At 36.0% G+C, this 23,325-nt stretch overlaps 1 protein-coding gene across 9 annotated transcripts in view; it reads left to right on the top strand.

The window, feature by feature from the left end:
* Positions 1 to 23,325, top strand: part of SBF2 (SET binding factor 2) — a 237,207-nt gene that overhangs the window by 109,590 nt on the left and 104,292 nt on the right. For all 9 annotated transcript variants that reach the window (XM_042881903.1, XM_042881905.1, XM_042881904.1 and 6 more), the window contains exons 4-7: positions 1,830 to 1,943; positions 3,574 to 3,684; positions 5,926 to 6,031; positions 23,183 to 23,315. In XM_042881903.1, the coding sequence (XP_042737837.1) occupies positions 1,830 to 1,943; positions 3,574 to 3,684; positions 5,926 to 6,031; positions 23,183 to 23,315 (464 nt within the window). The remainder of the gene's footprint in view (positions 1 to 1,829; positions 1,944 to 3,573; positions 3,685 to 5,925; positions 6,032 to 23,182; positions 23,316 to 23,325) is intronic.

Here is a 23,325-nt window from a genome sequence, read left to right as displayed (position 1 = left end):
ATGTTATTAATTATTTAATTATCTAAAGTGAGAAATATGAAATATACTGCACACCACTTCAGTTCTGCATGTAAGAGCCCATGTTTCTTCTGCACAGAAAGGGTAAAGGTCAAAATGAGAGAATTAGCAACAGGAGATCTGTATTTTCATGGAGACTCAAGATAGTATTATGTTGTTGTGGTTCTGTATGTCACTTGGGAATTATTCAAGATCTTGTAGTTTTCCATGATATTGCACAATATTCTGAGTAATCGATTTAGTAGAAAATAACTTTTGAAAGTTGAACCTTTCTGCCATTTTGTTGACAGAAGTTGAGCCTACCTGCCATTTTGTTCTGTGTGTCAGATTGCAGAACGGCAATATGACAAAACAGCATTTGACATAGGAGTGTGTATAAAGCAAAGCTGTGGAACTGACTTCATCCATGAGAAAAACTTGCACCTGTTGACGTTCGTTAGTGCTTGGTGAACATTTATGGACACCCAAAATTGGCTGTGAGCAGAGTGAGGCAGTAGGTGGTGCATTTCAGTAATGGTGACAGGACAGAAGTCAGATTTTTACAAGCGTGGCCTGCAGGCTTTTGTTCATCACTGGAAAAAATGCACGGCTAATGGTGATGTTTTGTGTTTTGTAGCTGAGAATTTGCTCTATCCAAAAGTGTTATTTTGCTCTTTGTGTTGGTTGTTGTTTCCATGGAAATAAATAGGAAGCGTTACTTTCAGAGCAACCTGCGTAGAATCCCACTGGAAATCTATTGTAGCTGAATGTTTTTCATAATTAAATCATTCACAAACCCATTCTAAGTACTTTTAATGTCATTGTTTTTACTGCTTCTATTTGGAAATGTAGATTCTAAATTAAGTTTAATCTTGCAGCATTCCTGGTATTTCATATAATATTATCAGGTTTCTACTTTACAGTAGAAAATTGTTACATTTAAAAAATTACTATTTTACTGTTATTTTCTCTGAAAATAAGCTGAAATGATGGCCAGGAACATGACAGAAATAAAAGGCAGATATTTCGCGTTGTCAGATGGAAAGGAAGGTTATTTTTCTTGTATTCCCAATTAAATGATACAGTGATTTTTGCTTAAAAGAATGCTCAGTCATAAGAACAAGTAACATGTTTAGAAATGTGGTGGGTGGTGTGGGAGTGGAGAGAATTACATGCAAAAATTGGAAGGAGTGCTTTGTCATTTGAAAACTTACTCAGTTAACAAATTTGTCAAAGAATGTGAGGAATTTTAGAAATGAAAATAATTAGTGACATCTTTAGTTCTGGCCAGAAGTGATAACAAAATATTTGTGACCGAGAAGTAAGAGCTGGCAAAGAGGTTGGAGCAAGTTGCACAATATCGTGAACAACTGAAAGTTTATCTATTTGGTACCCTTTGGTTTTGTTTTTTAAACCGGAAACATACATGTTCCTAAGTTGGTGAACTGTCTTGGGAAATTTGATGAATTACTTTTTTATGAAGGAATTTGACACATTTTCTGTGTCAGGCTGGAGATGACTGTATAGATAATTTTAGCTGTAACATTACAGATAACTCTTTTATCTTAGAGAACTTTATTTTAGATACACCAGTGCATGGCTTTATGGTTGAGTCTTTACAAGTTGAACTCCCTAGAAGCTTCTTTATGGAGTTCAGGCAACTGCTGGAATGTGTTGATGTTTGTTGATGTCACTGCTAGTTTCAAACAATGTATGCATTTCCTTTCCAATTAGCAGTGCTTTTGAAGTTTTGACAGCAGTTAACTTCTCGTAAGAATGCTAACAATTCACTTAGCGATTGCTTATTAATTGAGATGTTTCTTTTTTTCAAGGGAACGAAAGAAACTGAAGGAGAAGAGGAGTCTGGTTTAATTGCGCCTGCTGAAGTCTTTGCTCCTAAGAGTCTGGTGCTTGTGTCCAGACTAGATTATCCAGAAATTTTCAGGGTAAAGAACTTAGCATTGCCATTTATAATGTCTGTCAGCAGACAAATCTGTTTTTAATGAGCAGCAGTGACTTAAATTTTGATATGAAATGACTCAAGATTGACTTGGAAATTTAACAGCAAAAATCGATTTAGAGTGAGCTAGATAAAATTCAATTTCTGAGACAGTAAATAGCCCCTCTAGATTAGAACATTGCTTTTTTTACTCTCCAAGTAATTCTATATCTTTGTAGAAGATGAAAAAATAAACTGACCTCAGAAAAATCTCTATATAATGAAGGGAATTATTAGGACAAAACCTGACTTGCTCAGGTAAAAATAATGCATTAACAAAAATTGATTAAATATTTAATGGTAAATTAATAGTGAAACCTTATTTTCTTCCATATGTAAGGTAAAAATGTCAGAGCCTCTTCCAGATCAAATTAAAAAAGCCTGACAGAGATTTAGGATCTTGGATTACTTTCAGCTGTTGAGATATGGCTGATCAGAGATAAATTAAAAGCTCAAATTTTTATTAAGCTAATATATATTAACAGAAACAAACATAATTCAGCTAACAGATCAAGCTGGAAAATCACTCAGTGGTAAGTTGTCAGTAGAGATGAAGAGTGACGGCGTCAACTCAGACAAAAATTCCATGTAAGTGAATGCATCGTCTCTGCTTGTGGCCTTTAGCGAATGCAGAGCAAAGTGTGTAGAAAGAGGGTAGGCTGTAGAAATAATTCCACTGAATACTTTCCCAGACCAATGTGAATTATAGTTTAATGACATCCTGAACCAGAGGTGTCAACTGTATGATTTTTTTTGTATAATTTGTCCAGTTTCTTGACTCTTGATTTTATAACATCTCATGGCAAGGGATTTCATAGCTTAACTATGTGTTATATGAGAAGTTACTGTTGGAAGCATGTCTACGAAGAGAATTCCAAAGATATTTACGGAATTATCAAAATTATAGCAGTTAAAAGGCACCAGAAGGATGTTGTGGAATGGAGTTATTTTATTCAAAGGCTTTTTGGAACATAATGCTAAGTCATTTTATGTTGAGTTTAAAACGATAAAGATGCATCTCCAGTTTCTCAATCAAAACCAAATCCATGAAAAACAAGTTCAGAAATGTTGAAATGTGAATATATTTATATTCACTCATTTAAAATATGTTTATATTGAAATAATAAAGTTAAATAATATGAAGGGCTGTCGAGTCTTAATGCTAGAATCTGAGGAGCTCATTGGTTCATCTGTGTTTTACTCTGAAAACTGGTCAAATTTAGGTCCAGATAGTTCAGATTGCAGATGAAGTTATGATAATTTTACAAGTATGGTCATTTTAAAAAAGCAATTATTAGCAAAACACTTTTTATATAATTGAACAAAGCAAAAATACTATTCAAAAACGTTGAATTTCTTGTTATGAAAGATTATATTTGCACCTGCCAGCACGTATGTTGCTTTTATGTCCAAGTTCTTTTTTTTAATGAGTATTTACTTCTATAGCGTGTTTGATTGGAACATCCTTCACTACATTAATCCCTATTAGACACATTTATGTTTTAAAAACTATATGCATATCTTTAAATAATGTCAAATCTGCATTCCCTGTATTTAGATTTCCTGTGTTTTTGTAGGCTTGCCTTGGACTGATCTATACTGTGTATGTGGACAGCCTGAATGTGTCCCTGGAGGCTCTCATTGCAAATCTCTGCTCATGCCTTGTCCCTGCTTCTGGAGGGTCTCAGGTAAATGCAAAAAAAAAAAAAAAAAGAAAAGAAAAAAAAAAGGTATTTTTCCAGTTAATTGAATTTATGAAGAAAACAAAAAAAAAATTCTTTAAATATTTTTGTTGAAAAAAAGATCATAGTTCAGCTGAGTGCTTTCCCTGTGGCCTGCGAGTGCTTTCCCTGTGGCCTGTCTTCTAAAGAGAGCAAAAATTCCATTCCAGTATGAGGTCAAAGGGTTAATTTTGTCACTGAGTTGGCTTTTTACAAGGCACAGTAACAAATCAAGCAGTTTGTATAAGTTTAGTTTTTAATAATAACTCATGTTAAGGAAAATCTCTGTTGCTATATATATGTATTAAGAAGATTTTTTGTTGTTGTTTGTTCATTTTTTTTCTTTTACATATCCTTTGTTTTAATTCATTTACCTGTGTCTTTTTCTTCATGCTGTTGAGTGTACAATTGATCTTTCCTTCGGTAACTGTTTTAAGTTTCTGTTTCAAAAAGCATCACAAAGCAAAAAAAAAACCCAGAACATTTAGCATGTTTTGTTGGTTTTTTTTCTTTTTTCCTTTTTTTTTCTGAATTGAATATCCCAGGTAGCCCACACATTTAAAAATGACAGAGAAGTTTGTAAATACACTTCTTTCTCTTTTTCCTTCGGCTTTCTATGAGCAAAAAGTCAGATTTGTTTCTTGATTTACTTAAAATAAATTATTCCTATACATTAATAGGTTTCTGACAGCCAGTTGGGTGTTATTTGCTTGATCTTTATGCTGTGACATTATAGGGAAATTGTTGCCTTATCATGAAACACATCTGGAAACTAAGAATGCAAATGGAAATATTTAAAAGTGGATTTCATATGCATTTTCTCATGCTTTGTATCCAATCTATGGATTTTCAACCTTCTTGAAGTTGTACAAGTCCTTAATTCTTTTCTGTTTTTCCTGGAATTTCTCTTTAAGGTAAATGTAGTAAAATCTCCTTTTAGCCTCATCAGATCTACATGATTGCTCCCTAAACTTTCAGTTTTGAAAGGAAGTAGTTAGATAATATCTCTTTTTTTTGTCAGAAACCCTCTTTTTAGTGGTATTTTAACCTCATGTTAGAGGTTTTGGTGGTCCACTTGGACTTCTGGCTCTTTTTTCTGTCCCCTTTTCTTTTTTCCTTTTTTCCTCTCTGTCCATAAGTATGATTTTTGTCACTGGCAATATCTTCTGCTAGAAGTCAGGGAAAATTTATGTTTCACCTTCTGCTTTCTTTCTTAAAATGAAATGATCTTTCACTTGCAACTTAAATTCGTTGATGTTAAAATTCCATTTTAACCAGAACATCAGTTTTTCTGTTTTCTTTCTTAAACTTGTGCTTCCAGGGCTAAATCTAAATTGTGTGTCTTAGAATGGAAACACTCTTTTGATGCTTATCTCCAGAAGTCTTCGAAGGGCCTCCCAGGTTGTTTGTGTGCCCAGTGCTGAAATGATCAACTGCAAAGCTAGTTACTAGCCTGTATCCAGGTCTGCTGCTTAAGTGCTGGGCAAGAGGGTCTCTGCCATAGCTCAGGGACTTACTTGGTTTTACTGTGGAATGTTTTGCTTTCAGACATCTGCTGTGCAGCAACTGGCATTTGCTACCTTCATGCTTTCAGTTGTCTTGAAAGCAGGATTAATTTGCAGTTATAATACTTTTTGAACTGTGATACACAAGTGTATTCCTTTCACTCTCATTTCTAGTCTGCCTTGTTGGGGGCATGTTCTTGTGCTGCAAAGGTAACTGAAGTTCTAATTCTACTGAAATATTCTGAGTGGGAACATAGGACTAGCAGGAGAGTGCTCTTCAATATGCAGATGTCACTTGGGAAAAAAATTTAGTCTTGTGATGGAACGTGAGTGTGGGCATGCGGACAGCACATATCAAAAAACCTTCAATTACAAAATAACGTAGTTTTTCTGAATTGAATGTGTTGTAATTTTTTTTTTTTCTGGAGGGTTTTTTATTGCACTGTTAAAAATATAATATTGAATGCCTTCAAAGGCATGACTCACAAGGAAGACATTATCACACTATGCATTCAAGAGGTCATATACTGACCTCAAATTATATTTTGGATCTATGTTAGTTCAGTTATTCTTACTGATTTGAAGATTCTGTATGCAAAAGAAATAATTTTTACAGGATGAATCACTTTATCTGTATGACAATAATATGTTTATTCTATATAAATTAAATTTATACTAAAAATATGTACATTTGTTTCTACAGAAATTGTTTTCTTTGGGAGCTGGAGACCGACAACTGATACAGACTCCTCTACATGATAGCCTTCCTGTTACAGGCACCAGTGTGGCTCTTCTCTTTCAGCAGCTGGGTACGTCTAGGTCTGCTCTGCTCTGGGGGAGGTGGGGAAAATAATAAGAATTCAGAGAGTAAATTATTTTCTGTTCATATTCAGCTTATATCCTGTGCCAAGAAAGCAACATGGTCAATATTAATTTGTTTTGAATGAAAGAATGACTAATAGTGCTTTTATCCCCTAATCAGGCATTCATATGTCTTTTCATATGTCTTGCCTGTGGTACAATAGCTCCAATGTTATCCACTATCTGCAAATGTATTATAAATGGAGGTGAGCTTCTCAATTATGGTAACATTCATGTAAAAAGAATCTCTACCCCTTGGGTACTGTTCAAACTGAATAAAACCCAGTAGGTTAAAAACAAACTAGTAAATGAAAAAGTTGCTAGAAAAGGTACCAGGCACTGATAATGTGGAATACGTTTTCCCAAGTCATAGAAAATAATTTTGAGTGATTGGATTTTAAAAAAGTAGCTGTACTCAGGCACATGAGAAGAGAAACAGAAGCATTTATTGTTTAAAGTGAAGTGCTTGAATGCTTCTGAAACGGTGAAGAGATTTTAGTCTGTGCTGTAACGTCTGTTGCTGACCGTCCATAGTGAAATTATTCCAGTCAAAACAGTAGTAAGTTATGTTTCCTACTCCAGCTACTTGTAAGACCTAGTGATTTTGGAAGTGGAAAATCCTCTAGACAACAGAAGATTTCATATGGTGTATCTGTCAAAGTCTATATCAAAGGAATTGATATCAGATCTGATAAATACAATATAAATACTTAATTGCATTCTTTCAGTATTCTTACAGTATTATTTCAAAGTATTCCAAGAGAAATATTAATATTTTGTGGATAAATGCAACTAATGTTATAGATGCTGCTTATCCTGACCACAGTTTCTGAGGTTTTACTTTGCTTATTATACCAAGATTCATTCGAATTAGACTGAGCACACCACAGGCAATGGTTTAATCATGGAAAGGCCCCAAAACAACTTTCGCTTTGGTGAAGATGTGAATTGTGACATTAGTCACAGTATGGTATGGTATGCTTGTTCTATTAGTGTGCTATGAGGTACCTAAGACGAGGCAATATATTCTAGGGCAATGGTAGCAAAGGTTACTGCAAATTCTCAGTTCTGAAAATGTCAAAGGAAGCAAGGTTTTTAGCTAATGCTTGGACAGATTAGTTACTGTGTGACACATGGCTTTTGTATGGCAAATTGGGGTTGAATTATTTTATGTCACAAGATCAAACTGAGATAATGAAGACAAACCATTTCATGCGTCAGATTTATAAAGAGAAACTACGTAAGGAGAGAGTGGGAATGTGAGTATGGAAGGAAAACCAAAAGTACCGTCTCTTCCTCTCAGATTCTTAGTAAGGTCAAGTGTGCAGATAGAGCCTTTTAAATCCCACTCATTTTGTATAGAATGAAATAATAACACTTTTGTATGAGAATGTAATATCGCTTTCAGATGGAATTTAAGCTGATATTATTAACCACATTTTATTAATGGATAAATATGGGCTCACTGATGTCATGTAACTCCCTGAAGAGTTGCTATAGAAGGGTATTAGAGAGTTTAAAATGTAACTAAAATGCTTAGTGTAATACTCTAGCCATCGCTAACACTTTAAGTCTTATTTTTTGGAATTGTTTAATTCCTTATTATATCATTTATGCTCTGCTGTTGTATACCTCTGACTTACTTTTTGTCTACCATCTCTTCTGTTACCATTCTCACTTAGTTTTTTGCTGTAAGCATTCTGGTTTCTATACTTCTGCTTTTTTTCTTCCTCTGAGTTGCACTAAGTTTTGGAGTTCTGATCTTTCTTGTGTTTTAATAGCATATAAGGAGTACAGGAAAGAGTCAGTAAGCACAAATACACCATGTACCCATTCCAGGAACACTGCACGGAAGAATATGAAAATCAGCAGGAGAGGGAAAGGGAGAAAATGCAGGAGAAGTTCCTTATTACTCACAGTTCTGATTAGTGACACTTCATGTTGGCCCATAGAGAGAGAGAGAAAGAGAGAGAGAGAGAAGAAGGTATGTGAGATAGATAGAGGGAAGTTTGTGATTATAAAACTTGGCATAGAAACTGCAAGCTTGCATCCCATTTCTCTGAAAAGATGATACAAGTTCCAAAGGGAGGGAAAAAAAAAAAAAAAAAGAATGATTCCATGCACCCTGTCTTTTTTATTGTAACATCATTTTCTCATTTCCTCAAAGCCCCAGAATTTTTGTAAGAGCCTAACTGATGTTCTTGTGTGGCATTTCTTCCTGTCTCTCTCCTATTCCTTGGTGTGATGGAGAACAGGAATCTTTTAAAATTCTGCAGCATGGGAATGTCAGTTCCCAGCTGATGTCTCTTTCAAAGTTTTTTGGGTCTCAGTATCTGAGGGTATATAGCATGATGGTAGAATCTTGTATCTTACAAATTAAAAAATGTTAGCATTGTGTAGTGTGTATCACTTTAAAGAATGGCACATGGCTCCTTTGACATGTAGGTGGTATACATCTTTGATAGCGTTGTTATGTTCTTCCAAAGGCAAGGTTTGTTGATGTGAAATTTCTGTTTGGATGTACTGAAAAAGTGTTGTCAATACAGCTGCAGATAGCTATCTGTAATGGTTGTGGAATATAAAACGTTCTGAATTTATTCTTACTTCTTATATAAACTTATGTGTAGCATTAATGGCAGGAGTCCTGAAAGAATCTATTAGCCTATCCCTTTGAAAAAAAATTGGTTTTTTCTTCTTTTTTTTTTTTCTCTAAGGTAAAGTCTAATACTTTTCTTTAGATGCCATAGCCTATTAGAAGCCTTTTGAGCTTTTTGCTGATAGTAATGCTTGTTCTGTTTCTCTGGTACTTATCCAACCTAGCAAAATCATTTGACTTCCATTGTCCAGCATGTTGTTGGCTAGTTTAATTTGATGATAGCTATGATCCCATTATTTGCCTATGTTCAGAACACAAAGATTGACTAGGCTGTTTGTTGAGTAACAATATGTTCTGTTGTTTCTCTTCCGGTACAAGTCATTTAATCCTATTTGAATTACTAATAGAAAATTGAAGAGTAGTTAGAAAAATATTTGTGAATTGGATAAATCACCTTTTTAAAAATAGCTCTTTCTTTGAGAAAGATGGGCGACAAGACAAAATTTACCACTATGAATAGATACAAAAGTAATTTCAGCATTTATTTTGAGAAATATTGTGCAATAATAGTCTCATCATGCTTTTTCTTCTTGGCAGGATAATATGTCAGAAGATGACCCTCCCTATATTACCAAGTTTACAGCATATCTGGAAATAGACTTTGCTTTTACTTGGGCCACAAACTACAGTTGGGAAAAACATCCCCAATGGCTTTAAGCTGTAATAATGAACATCAGTCTTTGACACTTTAAATCTTACATTCTATTTATTTCAAAAAACGTAATGTATGAGAATAACGTGACAAGAGCCAGGCATGTAGCTGGATCACTACACCTAAAAAAAATATTTCATCAGCTTAGAATAACAGTAATCATGAAGCTGTGTTTATGAATGGTCCATGATAAGCAGAAGTGTTTAAATACTCTTCTGTTTCTCCTTGCCTATTAGTGAGATGTTAGATATCTGTAAAAGCTCTTTTGGGGATTGAAGGAGATTTTTATTATTGTTGTCTTCTAGTCCCTCTCACTATATTTACAATACGTTCCTGTGTCTCTGCTTTGAACTCTTTCCTTCTCCAAATTCAAGTACTGCTTGCCTGCTTCATTCTGGTGTTGTTATTGAGCATGGCTTTCTTTGGTCATTTGTATTTGAGACATACACCTACATCCTCTCAATGGACATCATTTTCTAATGAACCTAAGGCAGAAAACTCTATCAGAGACCTCAGTGATATATGTCAAAGCAAGAAGCTCAGCTGTAATTAGGACTTTTAATTTTTGCCTGTTTCAACAACTGGCAGTATGAATCGCACTGCTGAGCTGCTCAGAACAATTAAGAAACAAGATGTTCCTTAAAAATTAATGTTTTACCCTACTTTCCAAACTGAAGACAAGGGTTTTCCTTCATTTGCTTATTGCTTGGTCTCTTACCTGGGCTGCCCTTCTATCCTCACATTTCCTTTGCTCCATTCAGTAGACCTCAGACCTGTGGGTTTGTCTAGCTAGATGGATTTGTTGCTTGTCACCTGCCTTACCTTGACCTTACTACCATTTCTGGTCCCTGGCAGCTAGTGGTCTTCAGTTTCCACTGTAAACATACTGAAAGAGTCAAGGAAGACGATGTTTTGATATTGATTCTTAATGATAGCTTTTGGTCCCTGTGCTGTTAACAACCAAACCTTGCAATTTTGACAGGAGATATAGTTATGGACCCCTTTGGGACCTACTTGCCTGGTACAGTTTCATCCTAAGGAAGAAATTTTTCTTTACCTTAGAACATGCATGCTGGTCAGATTGTCAGCATGCTGAAATAAAGCTGGCTTCATTTGTTAGTAAACTTTCTAACATATTTTGCCTCTCATAGCACTACCTCAAAAATCATGATGTGAGCATAATTGTTCATAATTGTTTATATATCTCAAGGATAAACAACACAGTACAGCAACTGTTGACCTATGGAGTAACAGAGAAATGATCTGATGGAGATTATCTAGAACATTTCATTTCAATTCTGAGAAAAAGAATTGGTGCTGAGTCAGACATCAGCATCACTACACAGCAGAGAATTTCAAGCACTTTGCTTTCCTGAAAAAAAGAAAGACTTTGTAGTCTGTCAACTTTCATTGTACAATTTTAGGTGCAAATTAATAGACAGTGAGTAATTAACAAAGCTGCTACAGTTAAGCTGCATTGTATACAGAATAGAGGCTAAAAAGGGTGACTGAGTGCCATGTGCATCTTAAAAGTAAGAGAACCTGAATGTCTTATGAGGAGTGGCTGAGGGAGCTGGGATTGTTTAGTCTGGAGAAGAAGAGAGATCTTTTCACTCCCTACAGATACCTAACAAGAGGATGTGGTGAGGTGTGGTTCGACCTCTTCTCCTGTGTAACTAGCGATAGAACTAGAGGAAATGGCTTCAAGTTGCACCAGCAGAGGTTCAGGTTGTCTATTTGGAAAAAAATCTTCTCCAAAAAGGCAGTCAGGCACTGGAATGGTCTGCCCATGGAGATGGTTGAGCCTCAACCTTGGAGGTATTCAAGAAACATTATGATATACTGAGGGGTGTGGATTAGTGGAGAAGCATTAGTGGTAGATGGACAGTTGGACTAGATGATCTTGGAAATCATTTCCAATCTTGGTGATTCTATGATTCTAATGTCTGGGAAGAGTGTACTGTAATGTGAGATCAAAAGACCACGAGTGCCTTCTGTCATAACTCCTGAACCAATTTTCTTTTATGATAAGTGAAAGCTTAGATACCAGGATAGAGCTTTTCTAAAATAATTGGTTCTCATCACTCTATTCCTCTTGCATTTCTATTAGTCAAGAGGACACAGAAAGATGCAGATATTTTCATTTCCCAGAAGTACAATCTATTTGTGCAGTCTTATTCTTGTAGATATTGGCTTCAAACCCTCTTCTTAGTGACCCTAGAATCTGACTAGCATAAATTGCCTTTTTCTTCCTTTGTAGATGCTGTTAACTTGATATTACTGATTCTTTAGCATTTGAAACATGTAAGTCGAAGTTAAGCAGAGGAACTGTGATCTGGACTACAGAAGTGCTTTTTGAGAAAGACCCTAATTGTATTCAAAGTATCTCATGGCCAGTGCTGTGAATGTAACTCTTAAAATATTTCTTACGTTTCAGAAGAGATTCCATAATCAAATCAGTGGATTTTCAATAAAATAAAGCAGTGTTTTGTAGGAGTTAAATACTTTATAGTATGTAAATTTAAGATGACATGACAAAATTGTTCTATGAAAAAGAAATATTTTGAAGAAATGGTCTTTAATATTTGCCACCCATTTTATTCTTTCCTTCTAAGGCCCAGTGTTGATGATAAGAACAGATGGCTTAAGATTTTCTTCCAGCAGTTTGATCCTTATCATTTAGAAAACTATAACAGAATCTTCACCATACTTACGTCACATATATATCCAATATACAACAGAATATTCAAGCAGTGAAGAGAGAACGATGATGACTGACATAGTAATACCCTTCATTTTAGAAAGATAAAATGTGGGGAAACGATCAGACTAGAAGAAAAGAAGTCCAGTGTGTAATAGCCAGCATGGCAAGTAATGATAACAGAATGTGGCTTGATGTTTTTATTAGCTTTGATTTATCAGCTTTGATTAACTATATATTTGGTTGATTCCTTCTTAAGTTTTTAGTTGATGTATTACTTATGCTCATTCATATCATAGGATCTTGCTTTCTAGAAAGTTCATTCTTGGTCATGTAGAATTTCCATGAAAAAGAAAAGGACAGTTTTTTCTTGGAATAGGCAAAAAGTTGATTTACTACAGTAAATTTGAATTAAGAGGATTTAAAAATTCTGCACTAGGGGAGATAAAATGTTCAGCTTGTCATGTAGAGTATCTTATGCCAACAGGAAGCTATATTGAATTAGAGAGTAAATGGGTAAAACGTTCCCAAAATATGCACGTATATATGTCTATTGCTGGGAAACATTAAGAAAGGGCCACTGCACAGCCAACCAGCTAGCTGGCATCTGCTTGTTAAGAAAATCCCACTGTCTTCAACACAGAACAAGAATTGCTTTAAGTTTAATACTGTAATTTGTTCAGAAGTAATATAGGGGCAGCTAAGCAATGAGATATTTAATCTGTGCGATGTTGTATGAAATGACCCAATGCAGCATTTTCAATTCAGTAATATCTATAATTGAGGCATACACTAAGATCAGGTCATCAGTGTTGTGTTGCTTCTTTGCATCTAGTGTTTATCATGAGACGTCAGTGATATGAGCCAGAACTTCTGTAACTTCTGTCAGGTTGCTTACAAACTTCTTGCCCAATTCACTGGATTTCTTTTTTTCCATGAAATGTATGCACTGTGAGATGGGAACATGTATTCTCTGTGTTGAAATTAGACAGCATGTGCAATTGAAGCAATTTATTAAGTGTTTAATCAAGGAAGTTCAATCAGTCTTTGATCTCAATAAATTGTGTGCTCTCCAGTCATTGCAACATGCTACTACCTGTCTTGTGAAATAGATGCTGCTGGCTTTGTTGTAAATGCAGTTTAAATGAGGACCTGCGATTAAGCTCTATGAACTAGCAGAAGAGAATTTACTGTTCAAGCTTTCCTACTAGATTTGTCATGTCAAAGAACAAATAGAATACAAAGGAATTTTATGTGGCACGTACTGCTAATGGGCGCTTACTGCTGCAACAGCAGAACAAATAGGAACTTGTTTTTTAAAGGTTTAGAAAAAATAAAAGGATATTTTGCAAGTTAATTTTGTACAGAGCCTCTTGTGCACTGCAGAGTCTCATCTGTTTTCTGTCAGCCCTCTCAGGTTATGGTTTGTTGCTGGGACTAATTCAGTCACTCAGCCAAGTGCTTCCATGAGAGCAAATCCCTCACTCTCTGCAGATGAACTAGCTCACCTTGGACTTGTGTGAGCTTTAAGCTAGCAGGTGCAAAGAAAGCACAAGGAACAAGACCATCCCTAACAATGACAGGCATTGGATCAGCTTCCAGTCAACTAATGTCAAACTGCACCTTATAAAGATGCAGCTCGTGTTCTTGCATTTGTTTGGCATATGTGGAACAAAGAGAGCTCTGTTGTTGACTAGTATATTGCTGGTGCCCTAATGCCACCCTTTCAGAGATAAGAAAAATATAAACTCCAAAAAGCAATAAAGAAATAAAATCAGAAGAGCAAAGGAAACTTGTTTTTCTGCTTACGGAAAAAAATTGAAACAGATGGCTTTTCTTTCTACTTTTACTCTTAGGAATGCAGAAATTAGTTTTCTCATTATTCCAAAGTAAATTTAATAGCACTTAAATTGTAAGACCTTACAAAACTACATTTCAAAAATTCAGTGCTAATACTTGTGGCTGAAGAAGAGTAAAATTTCAGTCCATATTTCTTCTTGTAAGATCACGCTTAAATTGTTGCTAATACTTTTTTTTTTTTTAGTATGTATATACAGTTTATCTAAATTCAGCATATGTAGATCTCAGCATTGTAAACTAGTTGTAAAGACTTTTCTGAAGCTATTTCAATTCTTAAGCCCACTGTGTATCACTGATTGTTTGGTGGCAGTGATGCTTTCTGACCTGCATTCTGTTCTGTCTGCTACACCTGCAAGGTTAAGGTTAGGACCTCAATTTCTTTTTCAATGTTTTTTCTTCAAAAACAGTTATATTATGGTATCATATAGAAATGAAACCTGATAGATTAATGTCTTTTTTTTTTTTAATTTGTTCATTCATACATCACTTATTTCCTTATTCCTTTATTCATTCATTTACTCATCATTTCCAGCACGAGTTTTCTCAATTACTACATAACTAGCTTTTAGTGCAAAATGGAAATGAAGACAGAATTTTAATATCTAGTTAATTTAAGGCATAAGTTAGTTATTATACTGTCAGAAAAACAAGTTACTTTTTGTATGTAGTATGAATGTTTGTGTTGTCACAAGTCTTACTGAAATTAATGAATTTTTAGTATTGTGTTACAGAAGGCAGTGGTTGATTAAGTTCTGACAGTTGCCATTGGGAAAACAGTTAATTACAGGAATATATCTTTATCCAGTACAGTTCTGTTTAATTAAAAAGAAAACCTAAATTGAGCTTTTCATGCTGTGCTGTGAAAGGTGCTGTAAAAGGGAATACATTTGGCATGCTTACTGAAGGTTACAATGTTGATGTGTTCTGAGCATGTGGGTCTTTCCTTGGCGCTATGTTTCAGGGCACATTAGCCCTATAAATACGTTTTTGCATTGAGGAAATTTTATAATGGGATGAGCAGATTTTTTTTTTGTTTTTCTATTGCTTCTTACTCTCTGTGGTGAATGTACTGTGCCAATTCTGAAATCTTTCCGTTTGTTTAGGAGTACATGCTTTATATCCAGCCACTGTCAAGGCCCACATTGTAACACAAATCCATCTGGTCTCTGATACCCTCTTCACGAGGGCTCAGCCTATTCTGCTTTTCCTCCTGTTTCTTCCCTTCCACGAACTCTGCAACTTAGATCCTGAATCCTGCAGACTTCCTTCAAATAAATCAGCTCTCTCATGTCCCACTGCTGTTCCTTCTGTTATGTCAATGGGAATTGCATGCTATCGAGTTTCCTCATCTCTTGCAGGATGTGTAGAGCAGAAACTTCATCCTCCAGAATGAAGTCTAGTCACAATCTTTCTTTAAGCTAGTGTGTGCATAGATTTACGTAGCATAGATTTACATAGCACATATGATAGATGTGCTTAAAACTAATTCAGAAGAACGTTCTTCCTTTGTTTACTGCTGAGGACTTGCTGGCTATTCAGTTGCAGTGTGGTGAAGTATCAGTATCTCAGGAGGTCAGAAAAATCTCACAAAGAAAGGATTTCACAGAGAGGTTTTTTGTTTATTTGTTTGGGGAGGTTTTATGGTGTGTTTCTTTTTTTAAAAGTATTTTAAAATATTTAACAGAGAATCAAAACACTTTAAGGAACTAAAGGGACCTTTTCCACTTTTGATTATTAAAGTGTTCTGCAGTTTTCTTTTTCTTAATTGAGTGTTTGTGGTTTTATACTTCATGAATATCAACCAACAATGCCTGAAGATAGCTCTAACAGAACACTGTTATCAGCCACCTCTGTTCTTGCTGTCTTTGCATTTCTATGCTTCCATTAATGTAAGTCTGCAGTAGTTCTGTCCCTTGAGAAAGACTTTGTAGTCCTTAGACAGGAAACAGATATGTTTGCAGTTTCTTGTGTATCCTTGACCATTTTTCCTGTGTACAGTTCAAGAATGACAATACCCTTCTCATTCTTAGATATTTTCTTTCTAAGGATCTTCATGGTATTGCTCCCTCTCTGCTGTGTTTTGTTAAAAGATATTCTCTTGTTCTACATGAATCCAGTCAAATTATGCGTATCTGTTTGCTTCCAGTGGAGTACATGGATACTTCTCTATTTTGGGGATTTGGGCAGCATTTCAATTCATGAGTATATGTCTGTTGTTCCAGTTGACTCAAAATCCTTCTACAAAACTTTTTCAGAGAGTTCTAGTTCATCAAGTCTCACCTGTGAGAGTAATAAAGAAACTCTCTACACTGAAGTCAGGTTTGTGCAGGAGTACTGTTTACCTCTACCTGCACCTTTCTTAGGACTGGAAATCTAGGTATTTATGAGAAAAATGTCCAAACCTGGTGGATTCCTGCTTTAGATATCTTAATGAGTAAATAAACATAAGTTGAGATGTGAAAATAAAATAAATCATATTTCAGCACAGCAGACTTTTAGTCAAGTGTTAATGAGTGGACAGTAAAAGAATAAATGTTTTAATCTGCTGTCTAAGAGTTTAATATTAAAGAAATATTGCTTGCCACTTTCTCTGTTGGTAAAAAAAAGAATATTTTCCCCTTAACAATTCTGGGTTTAATTTTAAATGCAGACCTATTTTGATTGATATTTTATTGGCATTTATTCTTTACTGGAATTTGGTTCTGATAATAAGAAACAAACCAAAACCAACAATAACAGCAACAACAATAAAACTTGGAGTAAGTAACTGAACTTATTTTTAGAAGCATGTGTCAAACCTGTCTCCGTGAGCCAGGCACGCAATCAGTTGGAAACCTTCATTGGTAATACAGGTTATATTTGTATAGCTTAAAATATGTTGTCGTGCAAATTTGGTATTTTACTTCATTGCCATGCGAGTACTTTCAATATATGAAACTACCATTTGTATGTTTTACCTTCCATTGTCTGCTCTGCTTTATTGAGAAAACTATTCAACACTATCATTAATCTTGAGCTTAGCAGTCTTACTTTGGGTATGTATAGCTTAAAACTATGCATATGAGACAGTTGTGCCCTTTTGTCTTTCAGGAATGAAGACATTGTTATCTAAATATTTTCTTGTTAATTATCTTTAGCTGCATCATTGTCTCTGGAAAAAAAATTATGCTTAATCATGATCACTCAGTGTATGGGCAGATTTCTGTTTGAAAGTTCTTGGAAGCCAGAGGGTTTTTTGTTCCTCCTTTCAGTGTGTCTGCAGAGGGATTTAATGAAATTAATAATAACAAAGTGGTATCAACATGCAGATGACAGACATGACCATACATCTTCCTAAGAAGATTATGCAGTGTGTCCAATCCCTGTTTCCTCGTGCTTGTGTAATATTTGGGTTTGGATATCAACTGTCTGCTTTAGTCAGCATCGCCAGAATATATTTAGTGTTGTTAGACTTTGAGGGAGCAATATTTAGGTAGGAATGTTTATCTGAAGAGATTTTATTTTATTTATTTATTTATTTTTTGCTATACTTCTTTTCAGTCTCTTGGATGCAACATTGAATGATTACTTGGCCTTTTTGGTACCTAAAGCATCATCTTTCTGCATGCTCCTCATATGCCTTCCCTCTTCCCACTTCCCCTGAAGCTTTATGGAAAAGTCTTTGACCATTCTGCGTCTTCTAAAGAACGTGCAACCATTTGTCTTTCAGATTCTAAATTACCTTCACTCCCATTTCAAAATGAATAGGTTTTTTTTTTTCCTAAAAATGCATTTCGATTCTAGTACTGTCTGTCACACCCACTGTTTGCTTCCATGTGCTTAGAAATTAGTAAGAACACTTTTTTTCATTAAAAGTTTAATTCTTTGAGAGAGTCTTAGCTGGAAGCTTTGTGCTTTTGAAACTGTTTCTCCTCCTTCCCAGTCTGACAAAGTCCAAATAAATTAATCTCTTGGGGGTACTTGTCTGACTCATATTCTCCGTGCTACCCAGCCAGAAAGCAGGATAAATTAACCTTTACAAAACTCTGTGCTGGCACAGCTATATTGCTCCCCATTCGTAAGTTTGGCTGTGATTGAATCATGTAATATGGAGTACAGTCCTACTGAACTGCGTAATTTCCGAGATGTACACTGAGCCTTAGCTGAAAGACATTACAGCTGTGTTCTTACACTTTTATCTGTGTGTAGCTGATGGTAGGTGCAGAATAATTTTTGGATTGGGCAAATGAATGCAATTTGGCAGGAATCGCCTATGACTATTGAGTATATTTGCTGCCTCTTATTTATTAGTTAAGCATGGAATTCATTCATTAGCAGTGCTATGCTATTATATCTAAAAATAAAAATGAAAAGAGTTCTGTGTTTTTCTCTTATTTTGTTTCCCAGTTACCTTTAGAGTGTGACACTGCCTGGCACAGAACTTGTACTATGCAATCTCCAGTGGCCTTTCAGAAAGGCTTTTCTGTCTTTGTTGACCCATTTCCTGGATTAGTCTGGCTAAGTTACGGATTATTTTGTCTGTTAAGCTTTTTCTTGTGTCCAGTAATTCAAGAGTGGCATATTGGCATAACAGTATATCCAGCTAGCTGAGCTTCTAACTTTCATGTTTATAACTCTTAAAAAGTTTGAAGAAGTTAATGATAATGTTTTATTTTCTTGTAATATAAAGGACACTGAGTAACTTGTCAAGTGCACCTTGGTGTTTTGCTTTTTTTTTTTTTTTAAATCATGCTAGAATAAATACTTAAATTCTAGAAAAACAGGAAACAGGCAGAATGATACATTTGTTGATGTAGGATGTCAGATAATTTAGTATAAATTACAGATTCTTTAAATACTTGAAAACAGTGAAGGTCAGGAAGCCTCCATTCAAAATTTTCCAGCATATGTATAATATTTTACAGGATGTCTGTCTGTCAGTGGACTGCAAAAGAATAATCTGTAAAAACCAACTTGTTTGTTGTTTTTCGTGTTGTCTATTTATGCCCTGACAAATGAGCATCGGATGTAGTGTCGAGTCTGAAGAACAGCGTGCAGTTCAAGGTTACAAACAAGCCAGAGTGTGTAGCATGAGGAAACTAGACATGGGCTGTTATTCTGAACTGTTTCTTTTCAGTAAATTAATGTTCTGGCCTTGAAATAACATGTTAGTGTGGTCAGATAACTTAATTCATGATTAAAATAATTTATAAAAGGAAGGTAATCAAGAACTTTTCTGTGAGTAATTTGTGTGATTCTGTCAGATGAAAATTTCTTTCACAGTCATTATATTTTTCAGACTCTTGAAAAAATATATATTTGAAAGTATGTGTGGAGCTATAATTTTGCATCAGCTTAGAGACTACTACCTTGAAAGTAAGAAAATTCTATGTTAATCTTCATCTTGAACTGTAGGTTTTATTTATTTAATTTTCTGGTTGTGTTGTGTACAGAGGTCCATAATTTGCAGATAGAGACTGAAAGCACTGAAAATTTCAGGTTTTCTGAAGCTAGGAAAGCCCTTCAGGTTCTGTCACATGAGGCAACTGGGACACCTTGCTCTCTTGTCTCTTGTCCCCATTTGGCCTTCACCCAGCTGCACAGCCAAGATGTGCCAGGCCCCACATATGCTGTCCTGCCCAGCTTGTTCAGCAGGGAGGCCTGTTGGCCAACTGTAGATTGCACAGCAGCAGTGTGCACAGTTTGCAGCTGCTTTTAACCGCTTTTTCCAAGGACTTTGGACATGTGTCAGGGAATGCCAGACTGGAGAGAGAATTCCTCCTATACTTTCCTATGTGGTGGCCAATGGCTGGGCAGTCTCCTTGCTTTGGCTAGAGCTTTCATTTTTCCCTTTTTAAACTCTGTGTTGTATCTTTCCCAGTGTCCTTACTGTTCATGTTTTTTTTCCCTGCTACTCCTTACAGGACCTGCTGATAAGTGAAAGAATGTATTTAGATGCTCTTGGGTTTGGTCCCTGTCACAAGCTCTGTAAATAAAGCAGTGCTTTTGTCTAACTTGGCAAAGCTGGGGCTACACCTGGTGCATTCATATCGTAGCAAACATTTTAAATTCATCCTCTGTGACAAGTGAGGAAGTACTGAAGGACAAATAGAATGTAATAAAAACATTTACAAGAAGGGTCATAAGGAAGATCTTGGGAGCTACAGGCCTATCAGCCTGACCTCAATACTGGGGAAGGTCATGGAATAGATCATCTTGAGCATAATCACATGGCATGCCAGGGGATCAAGTGAAAGGCAGGTCCTGCTTGACCAACCTCATCTCATTCTGTGACCAGGTGACCCGGCTGGTAGGTGATGGAAAGGCTGTAGTAGCAGTTGATGTAGTCTACCTAGCCTTCAGTAAAGCTTTCACACTGATTCCTGCAGTGCTCTCCTGGAGAAGCTGGCAGCCCGTGGCTTGGACAGGAGCGCTCCTTAGTGGGTGAAGAACTGACTGGAGGGCCAGGCCCAGGGAGTGGTGGTGAATGGAGTTAAATCCAGCTGATAACTGGTCACTAGTGGTGTTCCCCAGAGGTCGATACTGGGGCCAGTCCTGTTCAATATCTTTGTTGATAGCCTGGCTGAGAGGATTGAGTGCATGCTTAGAAAGTTTGCAGATGAACCAACTTGGAAGTGTGCAAAGAAGTGCTCATCTGCCTGAGAGTAGGAAAGTCCTGCAGAGCTATCTGGACAGGCTAGATCAATGGACTGAGTCTGATTATTATGAGCTTTAACAAGCCCAATTGCTGAGTCCTGCATTTTGATTAAAACAACCCCATGCATCGACACAGAATTGGGGGAGAGTGGCTGGAAAGCTACATGGAGGAAAAGGATCAGGGTGTTGCTTGGTGCTAGGTTGAGCATGAGCCAGCGTTTTGCCCAGGTGGCCAAGAAGGCCAATTATCAGAAAGGCTTATATCAGAAATGGTGTTGCCAGCAGGAGCAGGGAGGTGATCATCCCTCTGAACTCAGCTCTGGTGAGGCTGCAACTCAAGTACCATATTGAGTTTTGGGCCCCTCACTACAAGAAAGACATTGAGGCCCTGGAGCGGGTTCAAAGTAGGGCAGCAAAGCTGGTGAGGGATGTATAGCACAAGTCCTGTGGGGAGTGACAGAGGGAACCTCCTGAAAGGAGGTTGTAGTGAGGTGGGTGTTGATCCATTCTTCCTTGTAACTAGCAATAGGACTAGAGGGAATGGCCTCAAGTTGTTCCAGGGGAATTTTGGGGCGAATATAAAGAAAAACTTCTCCGAAAGACTGGTCAGGCATTGGAATGGTCTGTCCAGGGATGTGGTTGAGTCACCTTTGCTGGAGCTGTTCAAATAGTGTGTAGTTGTGGTACTTAGGGATGTGGTTTAATAGGCAATACTGATGGTGGGTGGGTAGTTGGGCTAGGTGAACTTGGAGGTCATTTCCAATCTTACTGATTCTATTATTCTACGTATTCTTATGCATGATGTAAGTTTGTACATGGGAGGTAACAGCTAAAAATAGTCATCTCAGTTTCAGATTATATTGGGGCTGATTAAGCTACAATGAAAAACACTTTTGTGAAGCGTGATCTACATCTTTATCTGCAGCTACTTATATGCAACAAAACCAGAGTCATTTCCCTAGTGTGAATATTTATGTGCTATACAAATTTGTTTTCCTCGAAAATCCCTGTCAAAGCCATGTAGCCTTGTGTAGAATTATTTGACGACTGTTGCATTTAATGATAAGAAAACAATTTCAGATGTTTTAAATATATATTCCCAAGCATCTTGATAAGGTATTTGGTGTGGAATTAAATGTTGTAAGAAGCCTGCTTGCTATATTTTAACTGGTTGAAAACAAGAAGTATATTTGAAAGCAATCTTTAAAACCTTTTGGGAAAGGACCAAGGGCAGTTCTGTATGAAAATAGCAGTTGAAGTTTTTAATTTTTCACAGAGATTTCTGAAGTAGCAGCAGTTTGTCTTGCTGTACAAATGTATGCATTCTTATATACAAGAAAGGGCACTGTTTCAGTTTAGCTTTTAACCATTTCCTGATGATTTTTTTTCACGTAAGGAGACTTGGCTTTTTTTTTAAAGTTATACTTACATAATGTATTCTAAAGTAGTTTGATTTGCAGTAGTGCAATATTCATATTAGCGATATTTCCTCTCAAGTCTCTACCATTGATTTCATGAAGCTATTAGGATTCTTGGAGAACGGAGTTCAAAAGCACAAGCTGTTATGTTATTGACTTATTCATCGTAATGAATCTTTTTGTCAAAAGCTTTCTCTGATTCCTTGTTCTTTAAAAGTAGAAACATTTTGAAGTTATAGAGCAAAAAATGGTCAAAACAAAATAAAAATTACTGAAGCCAAATGAATTGTTAAATATAATACGGCTGTGGTGGCTCTCACTTCTTTTGGAAGACTGTTTTTAGATAAGCAGTAGTTTTGTAAAGGTAGTGCAGACTGTCTTACTGATAACCCAAGCTATATCCTCAAGGAACCATCATGCATTCCAGCATATTTCAGGAAATTTCATAAATTTGATCGTATCTCAGACATGTCTATTTTTTCAGGATGGAACTTTGTTTTAAAGGAAATATATTTTTGGTGTTCCCTGTGAGCACACAGCTTTGTCTCTTAGGAAAATTGTATGGTGCTTAAAAAAAGTCCCATCATCTGATTCATGTGTATTACCCAAAATCTAGTGGGGTTCATTTAAGCAGTCAGTTCTTCTTTAACATATCCTTCTGATGACATTGCACTCCCTTAGTGCACTTTTTTAACCTCGTGACTCCTAGAATGCTTTCTATGGATGAAGTATGAGTGTGTTTACTGGGAAGTGTTTGTCATTTTCTTTTTTAGCTCAGCAGTATTAAGCTTGGATAAGTGACCAGAATTGAATTCTAGGTACATAGAAGGTTGTGCTGAAGGTGCATATGGTACTGTTTGAAGTCATTATTGAGTGTTACTGCAATTTGTGCTGAGAAGAGGAATTGTTTTGAAAGTGATATTGAAAAAGGAGATGTTATAGAATATATTAGAAATGTGGAAATATATTTTGTTGGTGTTTTAGCAATCTGAGAATAGATCGGAAGTTGCGCTACAGAAGGGGTTGAAAAAATGCGGATTGGTGATTTATGGATCTACGTATGTTCTTTGAAAATTCCCCTAGAAAGTGGTGCATCTTAATGTGATTTTGCATCTTCTTTTGGAAAATTGTTGCAGGTTTCATTTTTTTTTTTTTTTTTTTTTAATGTTTTTAAAGGAATCCAAAATGTACTCAGCTTGTTCTGTGCCGTGCTTACAGAAAATAAAGTTCTCTTTCACTCAGCAAGTTTTCAGAGGCTCAGTGATGCCTGCAGGGCTCTGGAGTCTTTGATGTTTCCTCTCAAATATAGGTGAGTTGAG

Source organism: Lagopus leucura, unplaced genomic scaffold (genome assembly GCF_019238085.1).
Source record: "Lagopus leucura isolate 7727_CA_CO unplaced genomic scaffold, USGS_WTPT01 Super-Scaffold_100033, whole genome shotgun sequence".
Lineage (NCBI taxonomy): Eukaryota > Metazoa > Chordata > Aves > Galliformes > Phasianidae > Lagopus > Lagopus leucura.
This window is presented reverse-complemented; position numbering and strand designations above follow the sequence as displayed.